Genomic DNA, 16343 nt, shown 5'->3' with positions numbered 1-16343 from the left:
AAGAGGTAACACCAACACTTTCCCAAATAGACACATCTACACACCATTAGGGAAAACCTTAGAATTGACATTTCGAGAACTCCTGGCGAACAAAATTATCACATTACTGACCATAAACAACTTTGAACCCCAGGTCAAACCACCTTGGTGGAATGATTCGTATTTTTGTGATTTTCATCGAAACAAAGGACATCACACAAATGATTTCATGAGGCTTAAGAATATTGGTCAGGATATGATCAATAGAGGTGATTTAATGGTTGATGGTCTCAAAACAAACGGTGACCACGATGCTTTTAAAAATCCTCTTCCAAATTACAAGAAGGGAGGAGCTCCATCATCAAATGATACAAGAGGAGCTTGTATAAATCACCTGTACAACAACACCATCAATCACATATTGATAGATGATAACCAAATAAATGTCATAAAAATCAAGGACAAACAAGACCATGCATCAATCAATGTGACAACCAAAGCTCAAAAATGCGTCTTGAAAGGGCATACATCAACATCCACCACTATTCCCAATACTCAATATGATTTGGTTTATCAACTACAGAGAACTCCTGCTCAAATATCTATACTCGAGTTGCTCAAGTTCTCACCAAAAGATAAGGATATCTTAGAACAAGCATTGGTTGAAACAAACATTCCTCAAGATCTGGACATTGATAAAATTCCAAGCCATGGTGGCTCATATGACAGGGCCTCATAAACTCACCTTTTCCAACATGATAATGTCTCTTTGAGTCATCCACATAACACTCCCCTTCATATCAAAGTCTTAGTCTACAAACATCGAGTTAAAAGAGTATTAATAGATGGAGGAGTTGGTCTCAATATATGTGCTTTAAAGCTTATCCGTGCATTAGGCTTCTTTGAGAAGTCTATTGATCCAAACAAAAAGATCACCATCAAGGCCTATGATGATGAAGACAAGTCATCTAAAGGAACAGTGATACTACCTATTTAGGTAGGACTGATACAAAGGGACACTATGTGCCAAGTCTTAGACATAGACTTAACATACAATATTCTATTGGGTCATCCTTGGATACATGAAATGCAAGTAGTGCCTTCAACATACCATCAGTGTGTCAAATTCCCATATAATGGACAGGAAATCTCCATATCTACCGATAATAATCCTTTTCAACATTGCAATGCTATGGGGACAGCTCAAGACAGCCTAGTTCCACACAATAGGAAAGCTCCAGCTTCCTTAGCATTAGATCATCATCAAGAAAAAATCAAGTCTTTATCCATGGACTTCAAACAAAAGTTGAAATCAAAGATCAAGGCATGGGAGAATACTATTTTGAACCCATGTGTCTATCAAAATTACCAACATCACCAAAATCTCATGGACAACCTTCTGCATCGACACATCAATCAACACAACCCATCACCAAGTTTGATGGAAAATTTATCCAATTGGGCACACTAGCAAATGAATCATAAGGGAAAGACATCCTTAGTTGGCTATACAAGGATGAGGAAGAGGTCAGAGCTGCTACTCTAGAGGTGGCCATACCAACACAACAATATGGTTAATGATTCCTGATCATACGACGGATGGGATACAATAGCAATGGACCTATAGATATTATTGGTGTCTGATTTTTCATCTTGTAAGAACTATGAGATTAGGTGAAAGATAACCTGCATGAAAAGGAGAAATAGGAGGGTCACTTTGGTGAAAGAAGGTCGGCTCATCTGCTCGCCAAAGACAAGAAAAACAAATTGAAACCGAAGATGTTTCCCCTGAACCGGCAAAGGCTTTTACCCTTGATGATGATGACAACTCAGGAGCTCTAGTGAGGAGGGGGGGAGGATGAGGAATTTCAGGTGGAAGGGGAGGAACAAGGGGAGGACAGTAAGGAGGATTCAAAGGGTTTAAGTGATTCTCTAGAGGACAAGGTTGATTCGAAACAAAAATCCTTGCTTCAAAATACTTTTTTAGGATGTGGAAATGGTGCCCTGTTCTCAGGACTCTCCTACCGAGGAGGAGAATTTTAGCATCAAATAATAGCAAAACTAGATAATTAACCTACAAGTTAAGGTCATGAACCTTAAAGCGAAGATGGACGAATATAGGCAAGGACATCAGCTAATGGGAGAGGCCTTGAATTCCCTATGTGCTATTACTGATGAATTATGCAGAATGTCGTTATGGGGTTTGTCTTGAGATAGAGAAAGATGAAGAAAAAAGCAAAAAAGATGAAGGATGTCAACCTGCAAGAGGAGCAGAAAGAGGACATGTTGTAACCTAAGATCTAGAAGGAACTGATGTAGTGTCTTGTGCGGGAATGGAACGTCATCAAGGATGAGTAGGATGCTATTGGGTTGGTGCTTTTTTTTGGTCTGCGTTGATTTCAAAAGATGATAGTATTAGTTTTAACATGGACTTTTATCTAAACAGGCCTGCATGCCTTATGTTGGGTGTTTTCATGTGGATTAAGTACTCTGATACTATTATGAACTCTTTTTAGTTATATGCTAGTAGTTGTATTATGGATAGTAGGAAGTTGGAGAGGGTTATTATGTTTAGTTATGTGGGTATTGTTAGTGTTTTATTACTTTTGAGAGTTGTTTCTATGCTTTCTGGGGTGTTGGCTATCCGATGCCAGCGATTGTGTCGTTGCTCTCTAGTTTATTTGTTTTTTTTGTAAGGGTTTAGGACCCCTTCCCTACTAAAATAATAAAAGACATTTATAAAAAGATATTGCATATGAATTACCTATTTCAAATTGCCCATTAGAATATTGGACTTTTATTTATAGTAAACTGTGATACTTAAAAATTGCATCTAACGCCTTACAACAAATGATGGCTTATTTATATGACTACCGAGTGATAGTTTATGCCACCATATATCAGATACTAAATACGGAGGTGATACACTCATAGCTGATTATTAGGATGTAGATGAGCATACTCCTATATAGATTTAGGGACAGAATACAATACTGTAGTCAGTGGTTCCAGAAGGGCAGGTGAAAGTGCTGGAAGTATCATCCTTGGCATAACTGTAGGCCTGAGGGCACTGGTTCTTGAAGATCATCGAGTAGTTTGTGGCAGGGCAGTTGTCGACATAGGCACCTCTGTAGCAATACTGGTCAGTTTGAAAGACAGTGCAGGCACTATTGCATCCGCCATTCACCTTCAACTCAGCAGGGCAAACAGCATTGACGTCGGCTTTGCATGCAGGGGCAGTGCACTGTCCGTTTGTAGGATTGATGGAGAGAGGACCGTTGAATTCGTCCACCAGGGAGACGTCGTAGAAGTCCTTGTTGCCATCTCCATTGAGGGTGTACTCAGCCAGCGTGGTGGGAACGCCTCCCGAGACCTGGCAGCTCAATTGGCCGTTGCAGTCACCGGTTTGACAGGTTCCTCGGTCGCTCGCATCAAAAGAGCAGCCGGTTCGGCCCCAGAATCTTGCTCCCTTTGTCCCTGCCGGCACATCGACGGTCCATGTCTTACCCTGGTCGAGCTGCTGCCCTCCGCCGGGTAATCCTGCCGCCCAAACCGTGTACCTGCACTGGTTCGTTATCTCAAACTTAACTGCTGCCGCCTCTGCAACAAAAAACACACGCATATTATTATTGTGAACCTCGGATATATAGTGTATTCAATCTAAAACTCTTATGTTACCAATACAGCTTACCTTGCATCTGAAGATATATAGCCAGTCCAGCCACAAGAATAAGCACAAGATCTGATACTGTTGCCATTATACCGTCTGTATTGAACGGTCGAATGAAGATGGATAGATTGAGTATATGAAGAAGGATTCATCATTTATATAGGAAAAGATCTCCCGGGCAGACACGAAGGAAGCATGGACTCAGTCTGAGCAGTAGTGTGACGTACGAGGGCACCCTCTATCCAGCTTCTACGATGCATCTGCATGTAGTTATATGTCTATGTAAAATGCATTATATGCATAGGATGTGTAACATGCATTGTATGAATAAGATTCTAAGATGCATCTAGATGCAGTTATATGTATATGCAACATGTATTATATGCATAAAATGTGTAACATGTATTGTATTCATAGAATTGTCAATGCATCGTACGAAAGCCCTTGTTATTAGAATTCAAACTTACATTTAGTGCATGACTTGACTTCAGGTTGCATTTAGTGCATGACTTGACTTCAGGTAACCGCTGCCCAGTTTCCGACCGTAATAACTTCAGAAGGAAGCAAACTAGCATGGACCCGGCTGAGAAGCCGTGGATGCTACGAGAGCCCTGGTTTATCAGAACTCAAACCTGCATTGAATACATGAAATGACTCTAGGTAACAGCTGGCCAGTTTTTGATCCTAACTATTTCAGTGACTTGAAAAGCCAAGGTAGCCTAAGAATCAAATCGGAAGATGTAAAATTATCTTGATAAAGATTTTAACTTCATAGAATTTCTTTTGCTTAAACTTGATATTTTGTTTGATTGACCCACTTTTTAAAAATTATATATTTTGTTTTCTTATAAATGTTTTTAAATCTATTTTTTAAATTTATTCTTATTAATGTATTTATAAATTTATTTAATTTTATTAGTAATTAAAAGTGAGAATACAATTTATTAATAAATAATGTTCAAACAAAAAACTGTAGAAAAATTATTTGAAGAAGATGTTAAGTTCATAGAATCAAATTGGAAAAGCTTACAATTTCTTTTGGTTAAACTTGATATTTTGTTTGATTGATCCATTTTTCTAAATTATATACTTTGTTTTCTTATGAATGTTTCTCAATCTATTTTTAAAATTTTATGTTTATTAATGTATTTATAAATTTTTCAAGTTTGTCGATAATTAAAAGTGAGATTACAACTTATTAATTAATACTCAACATATCAATAGTTTAAAATTTAATATTTGAAAAATATACATTTTAATTGACTTTTGTAACTAATATTATAATAATTTCAAAAAATTGGTTTAATTTTTAAATAGGTATTATTTGCTTTCAAATAAAAATGTTAAATAAGTAGTGGAATATGAACTTATGATTTAAAAAAATAGACTAAATTATTATCAATAGTGAAATAAGAATATCTTGAAATGTCGATTAGGTCTAGGGGAACAAGTTTTTTTTAGAAATTTGCAAATCTAAAAGGACAACTATATTTTCTAAATATTTAAAATTTTCTAGTCAGAGATTTTTTTTATGATTATTTTAGGATTTTTTTTCTTTGTATATACTTAGTTTCAAACAATGAGATTAAAAATAAGTAATCATACATAAAATTTTAACTATGACTAAGAAATTCTAAGAAAGTAATCTAAACTCCCTTACATCTTCTTTGCAACCCTTCCCTATTTGCAAAAGGCTTGAAACTCCTTGAGAATATTTTCTCTTTGTAGATAAGCAATTCCTCTTTAGGAGTCTAGATTTCTTTCCCAATTTACAGGTTTATATTGGTAATTTGAAAAATATATTTGTTAGATCATATTAAATTCTTTTTTCAATATTTCATTCTTGTCCTATTTTATCTTACAAGGGAGTCCTTCACCCCGTTATATATTTATTCTTAAGGTAGTTGGCTCTAAATTATTTATTAATAGTTGAAGGGCCAAGGGTGTTATCTAGGGTTGGTCTTCAAATAGAAGTCTTAATGCTCAGTCCCATATCTAATTTGTCTATTATACAATATTGGTGGGGGCTACAAAAATAAATAAAAAAATAAACTTTAGGAAGTCCTTATATATTTATTTGGCTACTTTAGAGTTAAAGTTCAATGAAACTAAATCCAACATCCTTTTTTTCCCATATCATATGGCTATTTATGTTTTGTTGGTTTGATTTGTTGTGAAACTTGGTTGTCTTTAATATTACAGCTATTATCTGAATATTGATGACCCTTACGGTTGGAAACTGGGCAGCTCTTACCTGAAGTCAAGTCATGTTATAAATGCAAGCTTGAATTCTGTAACCGGAATGCGTACGATACTAGCCTTCTCATGCCGGGTCCTTCCTCTGTTGCTTCCTTCATGACCGGCGGAGCGATCTTTTTCTATATAAATGAATAATCCCTCCTCATATACCCAATCTATCTATCTTCATTCAATCGTTCAATTCAGACGGTATAATGGCGATGGTATCAGATCTTGCGCTTGTTCTTGTGGCTGGACTGGCCATATCTTTACATATGCAACGTAAGATGTGTTGGTAAAATAATACGTGTTGTAGGTTGTTGAATGGTATATACATCTCTCTAGGCCTTACGATAATTTTTGTGTGTGTATGTTTTGTTGCAGAGGCGTGGGCAGTTAAGTTTGATATACGAAACCAGTGCGGGTACACAGTTTGGGCGGCAGGACTACCAGGAGGAGGGCAGCAGCTTGACCAAGGTCAGACATGGACCGTCGATGTGCCGGCAGGGACAAAGGCGGCAAGATTCTGGGGCCGAACTGGCTGTTCTTTCGATGCGAGCGGCCGAGGAACCTGTCAAACTGGTGACTGCAACGGCCAACTGAGCTGCCAAGTCTCGGGGGGCGTTCCGACCACGCTGGTCGAGTACACCCTAAATGGAGATGGCAACCAGGACTTCTACGATGTCTCCCTGGTTGACGGCTTCAACGTTCCTCTCTCCATCAATCCTACAAATGGACAGTGCACTGCCCCTGCATGCAAAGCCGACGTGAATGCTGCTTGCCCTGCTGAATTGAAGGTGAATGGTGGATGCAATAGTGCCTGTACTGTCTTTCAAACTGACCAGTATTGCTGCAGAGGTTCCTATGTCAAGAACTGCCCCGCCACAAACTACTCGATGATGTTCAAGAACCAGTGCCCACAGGCATACAGTTATGCTAAGGACGATTCTTCCAGCACTTTCACCTGCCCCTCTGGTACCACCGACTATAGTATTGTATTCTGTCCCTAGATATATATAGGATCATCATAGTCATTATAACCTCCAAATAATCAGCTATGATCTTATCACCCGTGTATTTAGTATCTGATATATGGTGGCATAAACTATCATTTGGTAGAGTCATGTAAATAAGCCATCGGTTGGTGTAAGGTATACATGCCAGTTTCCAAGTATCACAGTTTATTGTAAATAAAATTCCATCGGTATTTTAATGGGTAATGAGGAAAAGCTAATCCATATGCAGTTATCTTTTTAACATTTTAAGTTCTAATATATTAAATATATATATATATTCAAATAGTACAGATATTTACTTGTTTTGAATTATAAATCTTAATTTTAAAATATAGATTATTTACATTCATCAAATAAAATTTTGAGTCACAATTGATTTTTTTGTAAACTAGCTACTTTTGGGTGTTGCATTCCATATATATTAAAAATTGAAAATTTTTCAATTAAATAACAAATCTAAAATAGGGCCAGAATGCATCTCTACTCTTACTTACGTAGACAAAATCCTACATAGTAGCTACATCCAATATCTCTTATCAGCTTTACATTCAAACTAAACATACTAGAGAAACTAAGTTTCAATTTTCACATTATTACCTTTTGGAATATCTTGATTAGGTTTTTGGTTGTTTGTGAATGCAAAGGACGAGTTGACATGATCTAGACTCACTACATTAATGGAGGCCTTTAAGAAGTCCACACACTTTTGCACTTAGCACTATCAGTTCTTCACCCTATCTCCAACCACCTCAATAGGGAAAGGAACCCATGAGCCAAATTACTTTACAATAATTAAAATTATATTACTTGACATTTTTTTTTTCTTGTTCTTATTTTTATTTAAATGTTATGAGTTATTTTATTTGGAAAGATTATTTCATTTTACTTGAAATTAATTTTATATTTTTTAGTTGAAAGTTGTTATATATTTCTAATTTTGAAATATGTATTCATTATGTATTTATTTTATGTTTGTAGTAAGATATGTCACTCTTTGATGTGACAAGGACATATGGTGCTAATAAGATAGAGTAAGAATTAATAAATAAATATACTCAACACAAAACTAATCTACTTTCCAATACATATTGTATCAACTCAATCCATAATAGTGGATTCTAATAAATTTGCATGGATATACACATATTTAAAATTTTTAAACTATAATAATAAGATGGGAGAAATTTTTCCGTAACTATATATTACATACAAATTGCCTTTATCACATTATTGGTGATATGATAGTAATTATTGTAGACGTATAAATCTGACCACTTTCCTAAATGAATATTTAATATTTATTTTAATCTCATTCTTCTATTTAATTAAATTCTTTATATTCATCTATTTGATTAAATGAATTACTCAATTTATTTAATTAAGTTCACCTAAGCCTTTTCTAGCCTTTGATTAAATAAATTACTTTATTTAATTAAATTCCCCCTTCTCCCCTTTTAATTAAACTTACATTTAATTAAATTAATCCTTGCAAATAAATAATTCTAATTTATTTATTTAAATCCCTCACTTGTATTTATGCAAGTTGCATCTATTTGATTGAAATAAAGTAGTTTTATTTTAATTAAATTCCTTTTTCCTCCACTTCCATTTTCCTACATCTCCCACTTGCCTCCCTAAACCCCTTCTAGATTATTCTAATCAATTCTAATTTAGCCTAATCCATCTCCTAATTATTGTCACATCCCTAAGAAAAGGGAAGTCACTTCTCAAACCCTCAAAGTCTTCAATAACTATTAAAGGCTTTATGTCCTCAACAAGTTAACCCTCAAAGTCTTCATAACCATTAATGGTTAACTCAACCTTCTTTCATGGCTAGAGACTTTCTCTCTAACTCAACCCTCATCTAACCCAAGGGTCTCATAAAACATTCATGGCTTTAACTTTGGTTATCCCTTTAACCCTTGCACAAGAGTTTACTGCTTGGGTAAAAGCTTTATCCAATGGATAACCCTAACCTAACATTAACCCTTAGCTCCTAAGGTAACCATCATGTCTTCTCAAGCATTTAATTATTATTTCATCTCCTCTCAAGCAACCTCTTGTTGACAATTGTCACCATTTCATTGGTGAGAATTGTAAACATGGATTGATAACTTTCAATCCTGGCCCTTGTTAAGATTATCCAATCTTGACCATCCATTTCCCTATTTTCCCTATAAATAGAGCTCTCATTCTCTCATTTTGAGATATCCAAGTTTCATGCATGTAATCTATAGTCATTTTACTGAGCATTTAGCCTCTCTTTGATAAAATCATCTTAATAGCATTTTAGAAGTAATTTTAAATATCATAGCATATCCATGTTAGACTAGTATATATTGTTAGGAGAGGATTGCTAATCTTTATCATAACATAAAATTCATACTAGTTTAAAATCATCATAGATTCAATATCATACATATCTAGGAATGAAATCATGGTAAATTAATCAAACATCACCCATTCTTGGAGTTGTTATTCCTAAGTCACTTTGCTCCGTGATTTGAGAGAAAAGACATTGACTTGAGGGATCCTGTGAGATAGAGAACAATGGAACATCCCTTGGGAAGTTGAGCTATTCAATATAGCTTCATAACTTGCACCAAGAGTCCCATTGGTGTGTGGATCTTTTGGAACCTGAATTTTATGTTTTTGTACACCACTGCATTTCCCACAAACATTTCTGGCACCCACCATGGGGCTCGAAATTAGGTCATTCCCTTCTCACCGACCATTTAAATGGCACTCTAAGAGAAACTCGGGATGACAGGCTTGCTAAACGATTTAACTGCTTGAAATGAAGAAAGCATGAAAGAGTGGTTTGGCATTTTGGTCACCCAATTAAGGGGAGAGCATATACTTTCCACTTTCGAGACAAGGCACTCAAGTGTTCTTTTTAACCTTTCAAAGAAATGATTTGCTAACTTCTGTTTGGAGATTTTGCTCCAAAAAGTATGGTGTTCTTTTTAACCTTTTATAGCAATGATTTTCTATCAAAAAATTGGAAATCCTGGTCAACAAAAGAAATCGTGATTTTGGTCAACAAAATTAAAGTTGATAAGTGAGAACTTTCCCTTTTTCCTTGCACAAAATAAAGATGAGTTTCTTTTACTTTTGCAATAAATTAAAATGAATCCTTTTAGGCACCAAAGGAAGGTGAATTTCTTTTTACCTTTGTTGATTGAAAAGTAAATTTGTTGTTCTTTTAAAACCCGAACGAAGTGTTTTCCTAACTTGGAAGAATGAAATTTTTTTCTTTGTTGTTCTTTTTACCCATGCAATAAGAAAAAGATGAAGTTTTGTTTTAAATACCAAAGGAAAGTATGAAGTTCATTTTAAACATCCCAAAGAACTTATGAGGTTTATTTTAAGCTTTTGCAATAAAAAAGAGGGTGAGTTCTTTTTAACTAACTTTTGAAAGAAAGAAAAGAAAAACTTAAACTAACTCCTATTGCTCCTGCAGAAAAAGGTTTGAACCTGAACAAAATCAGTTAGCAAAATAATCAAATTCTGAGGGTGGGCTTCACAAGCCTAAAATTTTCTTTCTTCGATTACAGTTTTGCGTTTTCCTTTGTTAGAGCTATGCATTAGACTATTGCACAGGTGAGCTACAGAAACGTGCAGATGCACTACAAAAACATGAAAATGTGCTACAAAATGACTTCTATGCGCTAAGATGGTTACCGAATGTTCTACTATGTTTGTCGAATGCGTTATGATGATATAGAATACAACCAGAATATCAGGTGCTAACAAAAAGTCTAAATGTGCTAGTGGAGAGGTCTTCACTAAATAGTATACTAGAAGCACTAACTAATGTTTCTACGCACTAAAGAAAGGTCCCAATGTGCTAAACCAGCTTTCCCACGTGCTTGCAATATTGCTCCTACAAAAAAAATGATAAGATTAATGGGGTTCGGCCCCATGGTGGGCGCCACAAATGTGTGCAGGAAATGTGGTGTACAGAAACGTAAAATTAAGGTTCCAAAAGATCCACACACCAATGGGACTCTTGGTGCAAGTTATGGAGCTATATTGAATAGCTCAACTTCCCAAGGGATGTTCCATTGTTCTCTATCTAACATGATCCCTCAAGTCAATGTCTTTTCTCTCAAATCATTGAGCAAAGTGACTTAGGAATGACAACTCCAAGAATGTCAAGAAAACCCCTCATTCCAAAGGCTCATGGAAAGACTTATTGAAGCAAACGAGGAAAAATATATGCTCATGCTAACTAGAAAAGGAGTTACACTTCCTAAAGATTTTAATACCGAAAACTTAAGGAATGTCGCTGAAAGAATTTTTAGAACAAGGTCTAGAAATTATGCCTATCAAGACCAAAAAATAGAAGAAGAAACACATGGCCCATAAATCATGCATGAACAAAATAACACCCCCGAACACAACCATGGCCGACCTCAGGATAATCTTAATGAAAGGGGGAAGGTTTCCCTCGACATACAAATGCACCCATGGTCACTCTTACACAACAAATCCAAATGCTGCAAAGGCAAATGTAGAACATGCAACAAGGGACCACAATGCGATACTCCTTGGATGAAATCTGTCCTTACTCCTTTGACAGGAGATTAAACATGATACCTTTTCCCCCAAATTCAGATATGCGAAAGTACGACAAATACGATGCTAAAAGTGATCCTCGCAATCATGTTCGGGAATTTTGTACCATAAGCCTAGAGTTTTCTCACGATGATTCTTAATGAGACTATTCCCAAGAAGTTTGGGAGGGAAAACAATGGAGTGGTTGTCTAAACTTACACTTCCCATCAGATCATTTGATGAGTTTGTAAACAAATTTATCACAAAATACTCCTATAATATTTAGGATGCAATCACCATGTTGGATGTATGCAACACCAAACAAAAAAGCAATGAAACATTCATGGTGTTTCTTCAGTGTTGGAGACGTATGGTTTCGAGATATCCTCGAGACATGCCTGAAAAGGAAAAGATGGAGATCTTTATTGACAATCTAAATAGTGAGATGTGTTATCAACTCAAGCTCCAATGCATACCAGCTTTTACCAAGTTGATAGAAAATGGAATCCAAGTAGAGGAAGCCTACATCAAGAAAGGAACATTGAAGTTATTTAAGGAAGGAATTAACTCATCCAACACTCACTCCTTTAACAATAAAAATAACAACAACACTTTAGACAAATCAAGATTTTGGACAAGAAACAAAAACATTGTTAATGATGGAGGAGCTGATGCTAATGATATGAAGTCCAAACAACCAGTATTAGCTTTATGAGGTAATCCACAATCTAACAAAAATCAAAAGGGTGTTAATCAAGGCACTAACACTTATCCACAAAATACCAATCAAGGACCTTCAATTTCAAATACCAATAACAATACCCAAGGCAACAACAATAAACAAGGCTAACTGAGGGAATAATACAAACCAAAGAGGTAACACCAACACTTTCCCAAATAGACACATCTACACACCATTAGGGAAAACCTTAGAATTGACATTTCGAGAACTCCTGGCGAACAAAATTATCACATTACTGACCATAAACAACTTTGAACCCCAGGTCAAACCACCTTGGTGGAATGATTCGTATTTTTGTGATTTTCATCGAAACAAAGGACATCACACAAATGATTTCATGAGGCTTAAGAATATTGGTCAGGATATGATCAATAGAGGTGATTTAATGGTTGATGGTCTCAAAACAAACGGTGACCACGATGCTTTTAAAAATCCTCTTCCAAATTACAAGAAGGGAGGAGCTCCATCATCAAATGATACAAGAGGAGCTTGTATAAATCACCTGTACAACAACACCATCAATCACATATTGATAGATGATAACCAAATAAATGTCATAAAAATCAAGGACAAACAAGACCATGCATCAATCAATGTGACAACCAAAGCTCAAAAATGCGTCTTGAAAGGGCATACATCAACATCCACCACTATTCCCAATACTCAATATGATTTGGTTTATCAACTACAGAGAACTCCTGCTCAAATATCTATACTCGAGTTGCTCAAGTTCTCACCAAAAGATAAGGATATCTTAGAACAAGCATTGGTTGAAACAAACATTCCTCAAGATCTGGACATTGATAAAATTCCAAGCCATGGTGGCTCATATGACAGGGCCTCATAAACTCACCTTTTCCAACATGATAATGTCTCTTTGAGTCATCCACATAACACTCCCCTTCATATCAAAGTCTTAGTCTACAAACATCGAGTTAAAAGAGTATTAATAGATGGAGGAGTTGGTCTCAATATATGTGCTTTAAAGCTTATCCGTGCATTAGGCTTCTTTGAGAAGTCTATTGATCCAAACAAAAAGATCACCATCAAGGCCTATGATGATGAAGACAAGTCATCTAAAGGAACAGTGATACTACCTATTTAGGTAGGACTGATACAAAGGGACACTATGTGCCAAGTCTTAGACATAGACTTAACATACAATATTCTATTGGGTCATCCTTGGATACATGAAATGCAAGTAGTGCCTTCAACATACCATCAGTGTGTCAAATTCCCATATAATGGACAGGAAATCTCCATATCTACCGATAATAATCCTTTTCAACATTGCAATGCTATGGGGACAGCTCAAGACAGCCTAGTTCCACACAATAGGAAAGCTCCAGCTTCCTTAGCATTAGATCATCATCAAGAAAAAATCAAGTCTTTATCCATGGACTTCAAACAAAAGTTGAAATCAAAGATCAAGGCATGGGAGAATACTATTTTGAACCCATGTGTCTATCAAAATTACCAACATCACCAAAATCTCATGGACAACCTTCTGCATCGACACATCAATCAACACAACCCATCACCAAGTTTGATGGAAAATTTATCCAATTGGGCACACTAGCAAATGAATCATAAGGGAAAGACATCCTTAGTTGGCTATACAAGGATGAGGAAGAGGTCAGAGCTGCTACTCTAGAGGTGGCCATACCAACACAACAATATGGTTAATGATTCCTGATCATACGACGGATGGGATACAATAGCAATGGACCTATAGATATTATTGGTGTCTGATTTTTCATCTTGTAAGAACTATGAGATTAGGTGAAAGATAACCTGCATGAAAAGGAGAAATAGGAGGGTCACTTTGGTGAAAGAAGGTCGGCTCATCTGCTCGCCAAAGACAAGAAAAACAAATTGAAACCGAAGATGTTTCCCCTGAACCGGCAAAGGCTTTTACCCTTGATGATGATGACAACTCAGGAGCTCTAGTGAGGAGGGGGGGAGGATGAGGAATTTCAGGTGGAAGGGGAGGAACAAGGGGAGGACAGTAAGGAGGATTCAAAGGGTTTAAGTGATTCTCTAGAGGACAAGGTTGATTCGAAACAAAAATCCTTGCTTCAAAATACTTTTTTAGGATGTGGAAATGGTGCCCTGTTCTCAGGACTCTCCTACCGAGGAGGAGAATTTTAGCATCAAATAATAGCAAAACTAGATAATTAACCTACAAGTTAAGGTCATGAACCTTAAAGCGAAGATGGACGAATATAGGCAAGGACATCAGCTAATGGGAGAGGCCTTGAATTCCCTATGTGCTATTACTGATGAATTATGCAGAATGTCGTTATGGGGTTTGTCTTGAGATAGAGAAAGATGAAGAAAAAAGCAAAAAAGATGAAGGATGTCAACCTGCAAGAGGAGCAGAAAGAGGACATGTTGTAACCTAAGATCTAGAAGGAACTGATGTAGTGTCTTGTGCGGGAATGGAACGTCATCAAGGATGAGTAGGATGCTATTGGGTTGGTGCTTTTTTTTGGTCTGGGTTGATTTCAAAAGATGATAGTATTAGTTTTAACATGGACTTTTATCTAAACAGGCCTGCATGCCTTATGTTGGGTGTTTTCATGTGGATTAAGTACTCTGATACTATTATGAACTCTTTTTAGTTATATGCTAGTAGTTGTATTATGGATAGTAGGAAGTTGGAGAGGGTTATTATGTTTAGTTATGTGGGTATTGTTAGTGTTTTATTACTTTTGAGAGTTGTTTCTATGCTTTCTGGGGTGTTGGCTATCCGATGCCAGCGATTGTGTCGTTGCTCTCTAGTTTATTTGTTTTTTTTGTAAGGGTTTAGGACCCCTTCCCTACTAAAATAATAAAAGACATTTATAAAAAGATATTGCATATGAATTACCTATTTCAAATTGCCCATTAGAATATTGGACTTTTATTTATAGTAAACTGTGATACTTCAAAATTGCATCTAACGCCTTACAACAAATGATGGCTTATTTATATGACTACCGAGTGATAGTTTATGCCACCATATATCAGATACTAAATACGGAGGTGATACACTCATAGCTGATTATTAGGATGTAGATGAGCATACTCCTATATAGATTTAGGGACAGAATACAATACTGTAGTCAGTGGTTCCAGAAGGGCAGGTGAAAGTGCTGGAAGTATCATCCTTGGCATAACTGTAGGCCTGAGGGCACTGGTTCTTGAAGATCATCGAGTAGTTTGTGGCAGGGCAGTTGTCGACATAGGCACCTCTGTAGCAATACTGGTCAGTTTGAAAGACAGTGCAGGCACTATTGCATCCGCCATTCACCTTCAACTCAGCAGGGCAAACAGCATTGACGTCGGCTTTGCATGCAGGGGCAGTGCACTGTCCGTTTGTAGGATTGATGGAGAGAGGACCGTTGAATTCGTCCACCAGGGAGACGTCGTAGAAGTCCTTGTTGCCATCTCCATTGAGGGTGTACTCAGCCAGCGTGGTGGGAATGCCTCCCGAGACCTGGCAGCTCAATTGGCCGTTGTAGTCACCGGTTTGACAGGTTCCTCGGTCGCTCGCATCAAAAGAGCAGCCGGTTCGGCCCCAGAATCTTGCTCCCTTTGTCCCTGCCGGCACATCGACGGTCCATGTCTTACCCTGGTCGAGCTGCTGCCCTCCGCCGGGTAATCCTGCCGCCCAAACCGTGTACCTGCACTGGTTCGTTATCTCAAACTTAACTGCTGCCGCCTCTGCAACAAAAAACACACGCATATTATTATTGTGAACCTCGGATATATAGTGTATTCAATCTAAAACTCTTATGTTACCAATACAGCTTACCTTGCATCTGAAGTTATATAGCCAGTCCAGCCACAAGAATAAGCACAAGATCTGATACTGTTGCCATTATACCGTCTGTATTGAACGGTCGAATGAAGATGGATAGATTGAGTATATGAAGAAGGATTCATCATTTATATAGGAAAAGATCTCCCGGGCAGACACGAAGGAAGCATGGACTCAGTCTGAGCAGTAGTGTGACGTACGAGGGCACCCTCTATCCAGCTTCTACGATGCATCTGCATGTAGTTATATGTCTATGTAAAATGCATTATATGCATAGGATGTGTAACATGCATTGTATGAATAAGATTCTAAGATGCATCTAGATGCAGTTAT

The 16343-nt window shown here is 36.8% G+C and overlaps 3 protein-coding genes across 3 annotated transcripts; 1 reads left to right on the top strand and 2 right to left on the bottom strand.

Moving 5' to 3' along the window:
• Positions 1 to 2953: 2953 nt before the first annotated feature.
• Positions 2954 to 3737, bottom strand: LOC131864489 (pathogenesis-related thaumatin-like protein 3.7). Its single transcript, XM_059215259.1, has 2 exons — positions 3671 to 3737; positions 2954 to 3579 (listed from the first exon to the last, which is right to left on the bottom strand). Exons 1-2 carry the CDS (start codon positions 3735 to 3737, stop codon positions 2954 to 2956), a joined length of 693 nt encoding a protein of 230 aa, XP_059071242.1.
• Positions 3738 to 6069: 2332 nt separating this feature from the next.
• Positions 6070 to 7123, top strand: LOC131864499 (pathogenesis-related thaumatin-like protein 3.7). The gene is made up of 2 exons (XM_059215269.1): positions 6070 to 6169; positions 6272 to 7123. The coding sequence occupies exons 1-2, from the start codon at positions 6103 to 6105 to the stop codon at positions 6895 to 6897; spliced, it is 693 nt and encodes a 230-aa protein (XP_059071252.1). The 5' UTR covers positions 6070 to 6102; the 3' UTR covers positions 6898 to 7123.
• Positions 7124 to 15287: 8164 nt separating this feature from the next.
• LOC131864477 (pathogenesis-related thaumatin-like protein 3.7) lies at positions 15288 to 15935 on the bottom strand. Its single transcript, XM_059215248.1, has one exon. It carries the CDS (start codon positions 15933 to 15935, stop codon positions 15288 to 15290), a length of 648 nt encoding a protein of 215 aa, XP_059071231.1.
• Positions 15936 to 16343: the final 408 nt, after the last annotated feature.

Source organism: Cryptomeria japonica, unplaced genomic scaffold (assembly GCF_030272615.1).
Source record: "Cryptomeria japonica unplaced genomic scaffold, Sugi_1.0 HiC_scaffold_87, whole genome shotgun sequence".
NCBI lineage: Eukaryota > Viridiplantae > Streptophyta > Pinopsida > Cupressales > Cupressaceae > Cryptomeria > Cryptomeria japonica.
The sequence above is the reverse complement of the archived record's forward strand: the minus strand, read 5'-3'. Positions and strand labels throughout refer to the sequence as shown.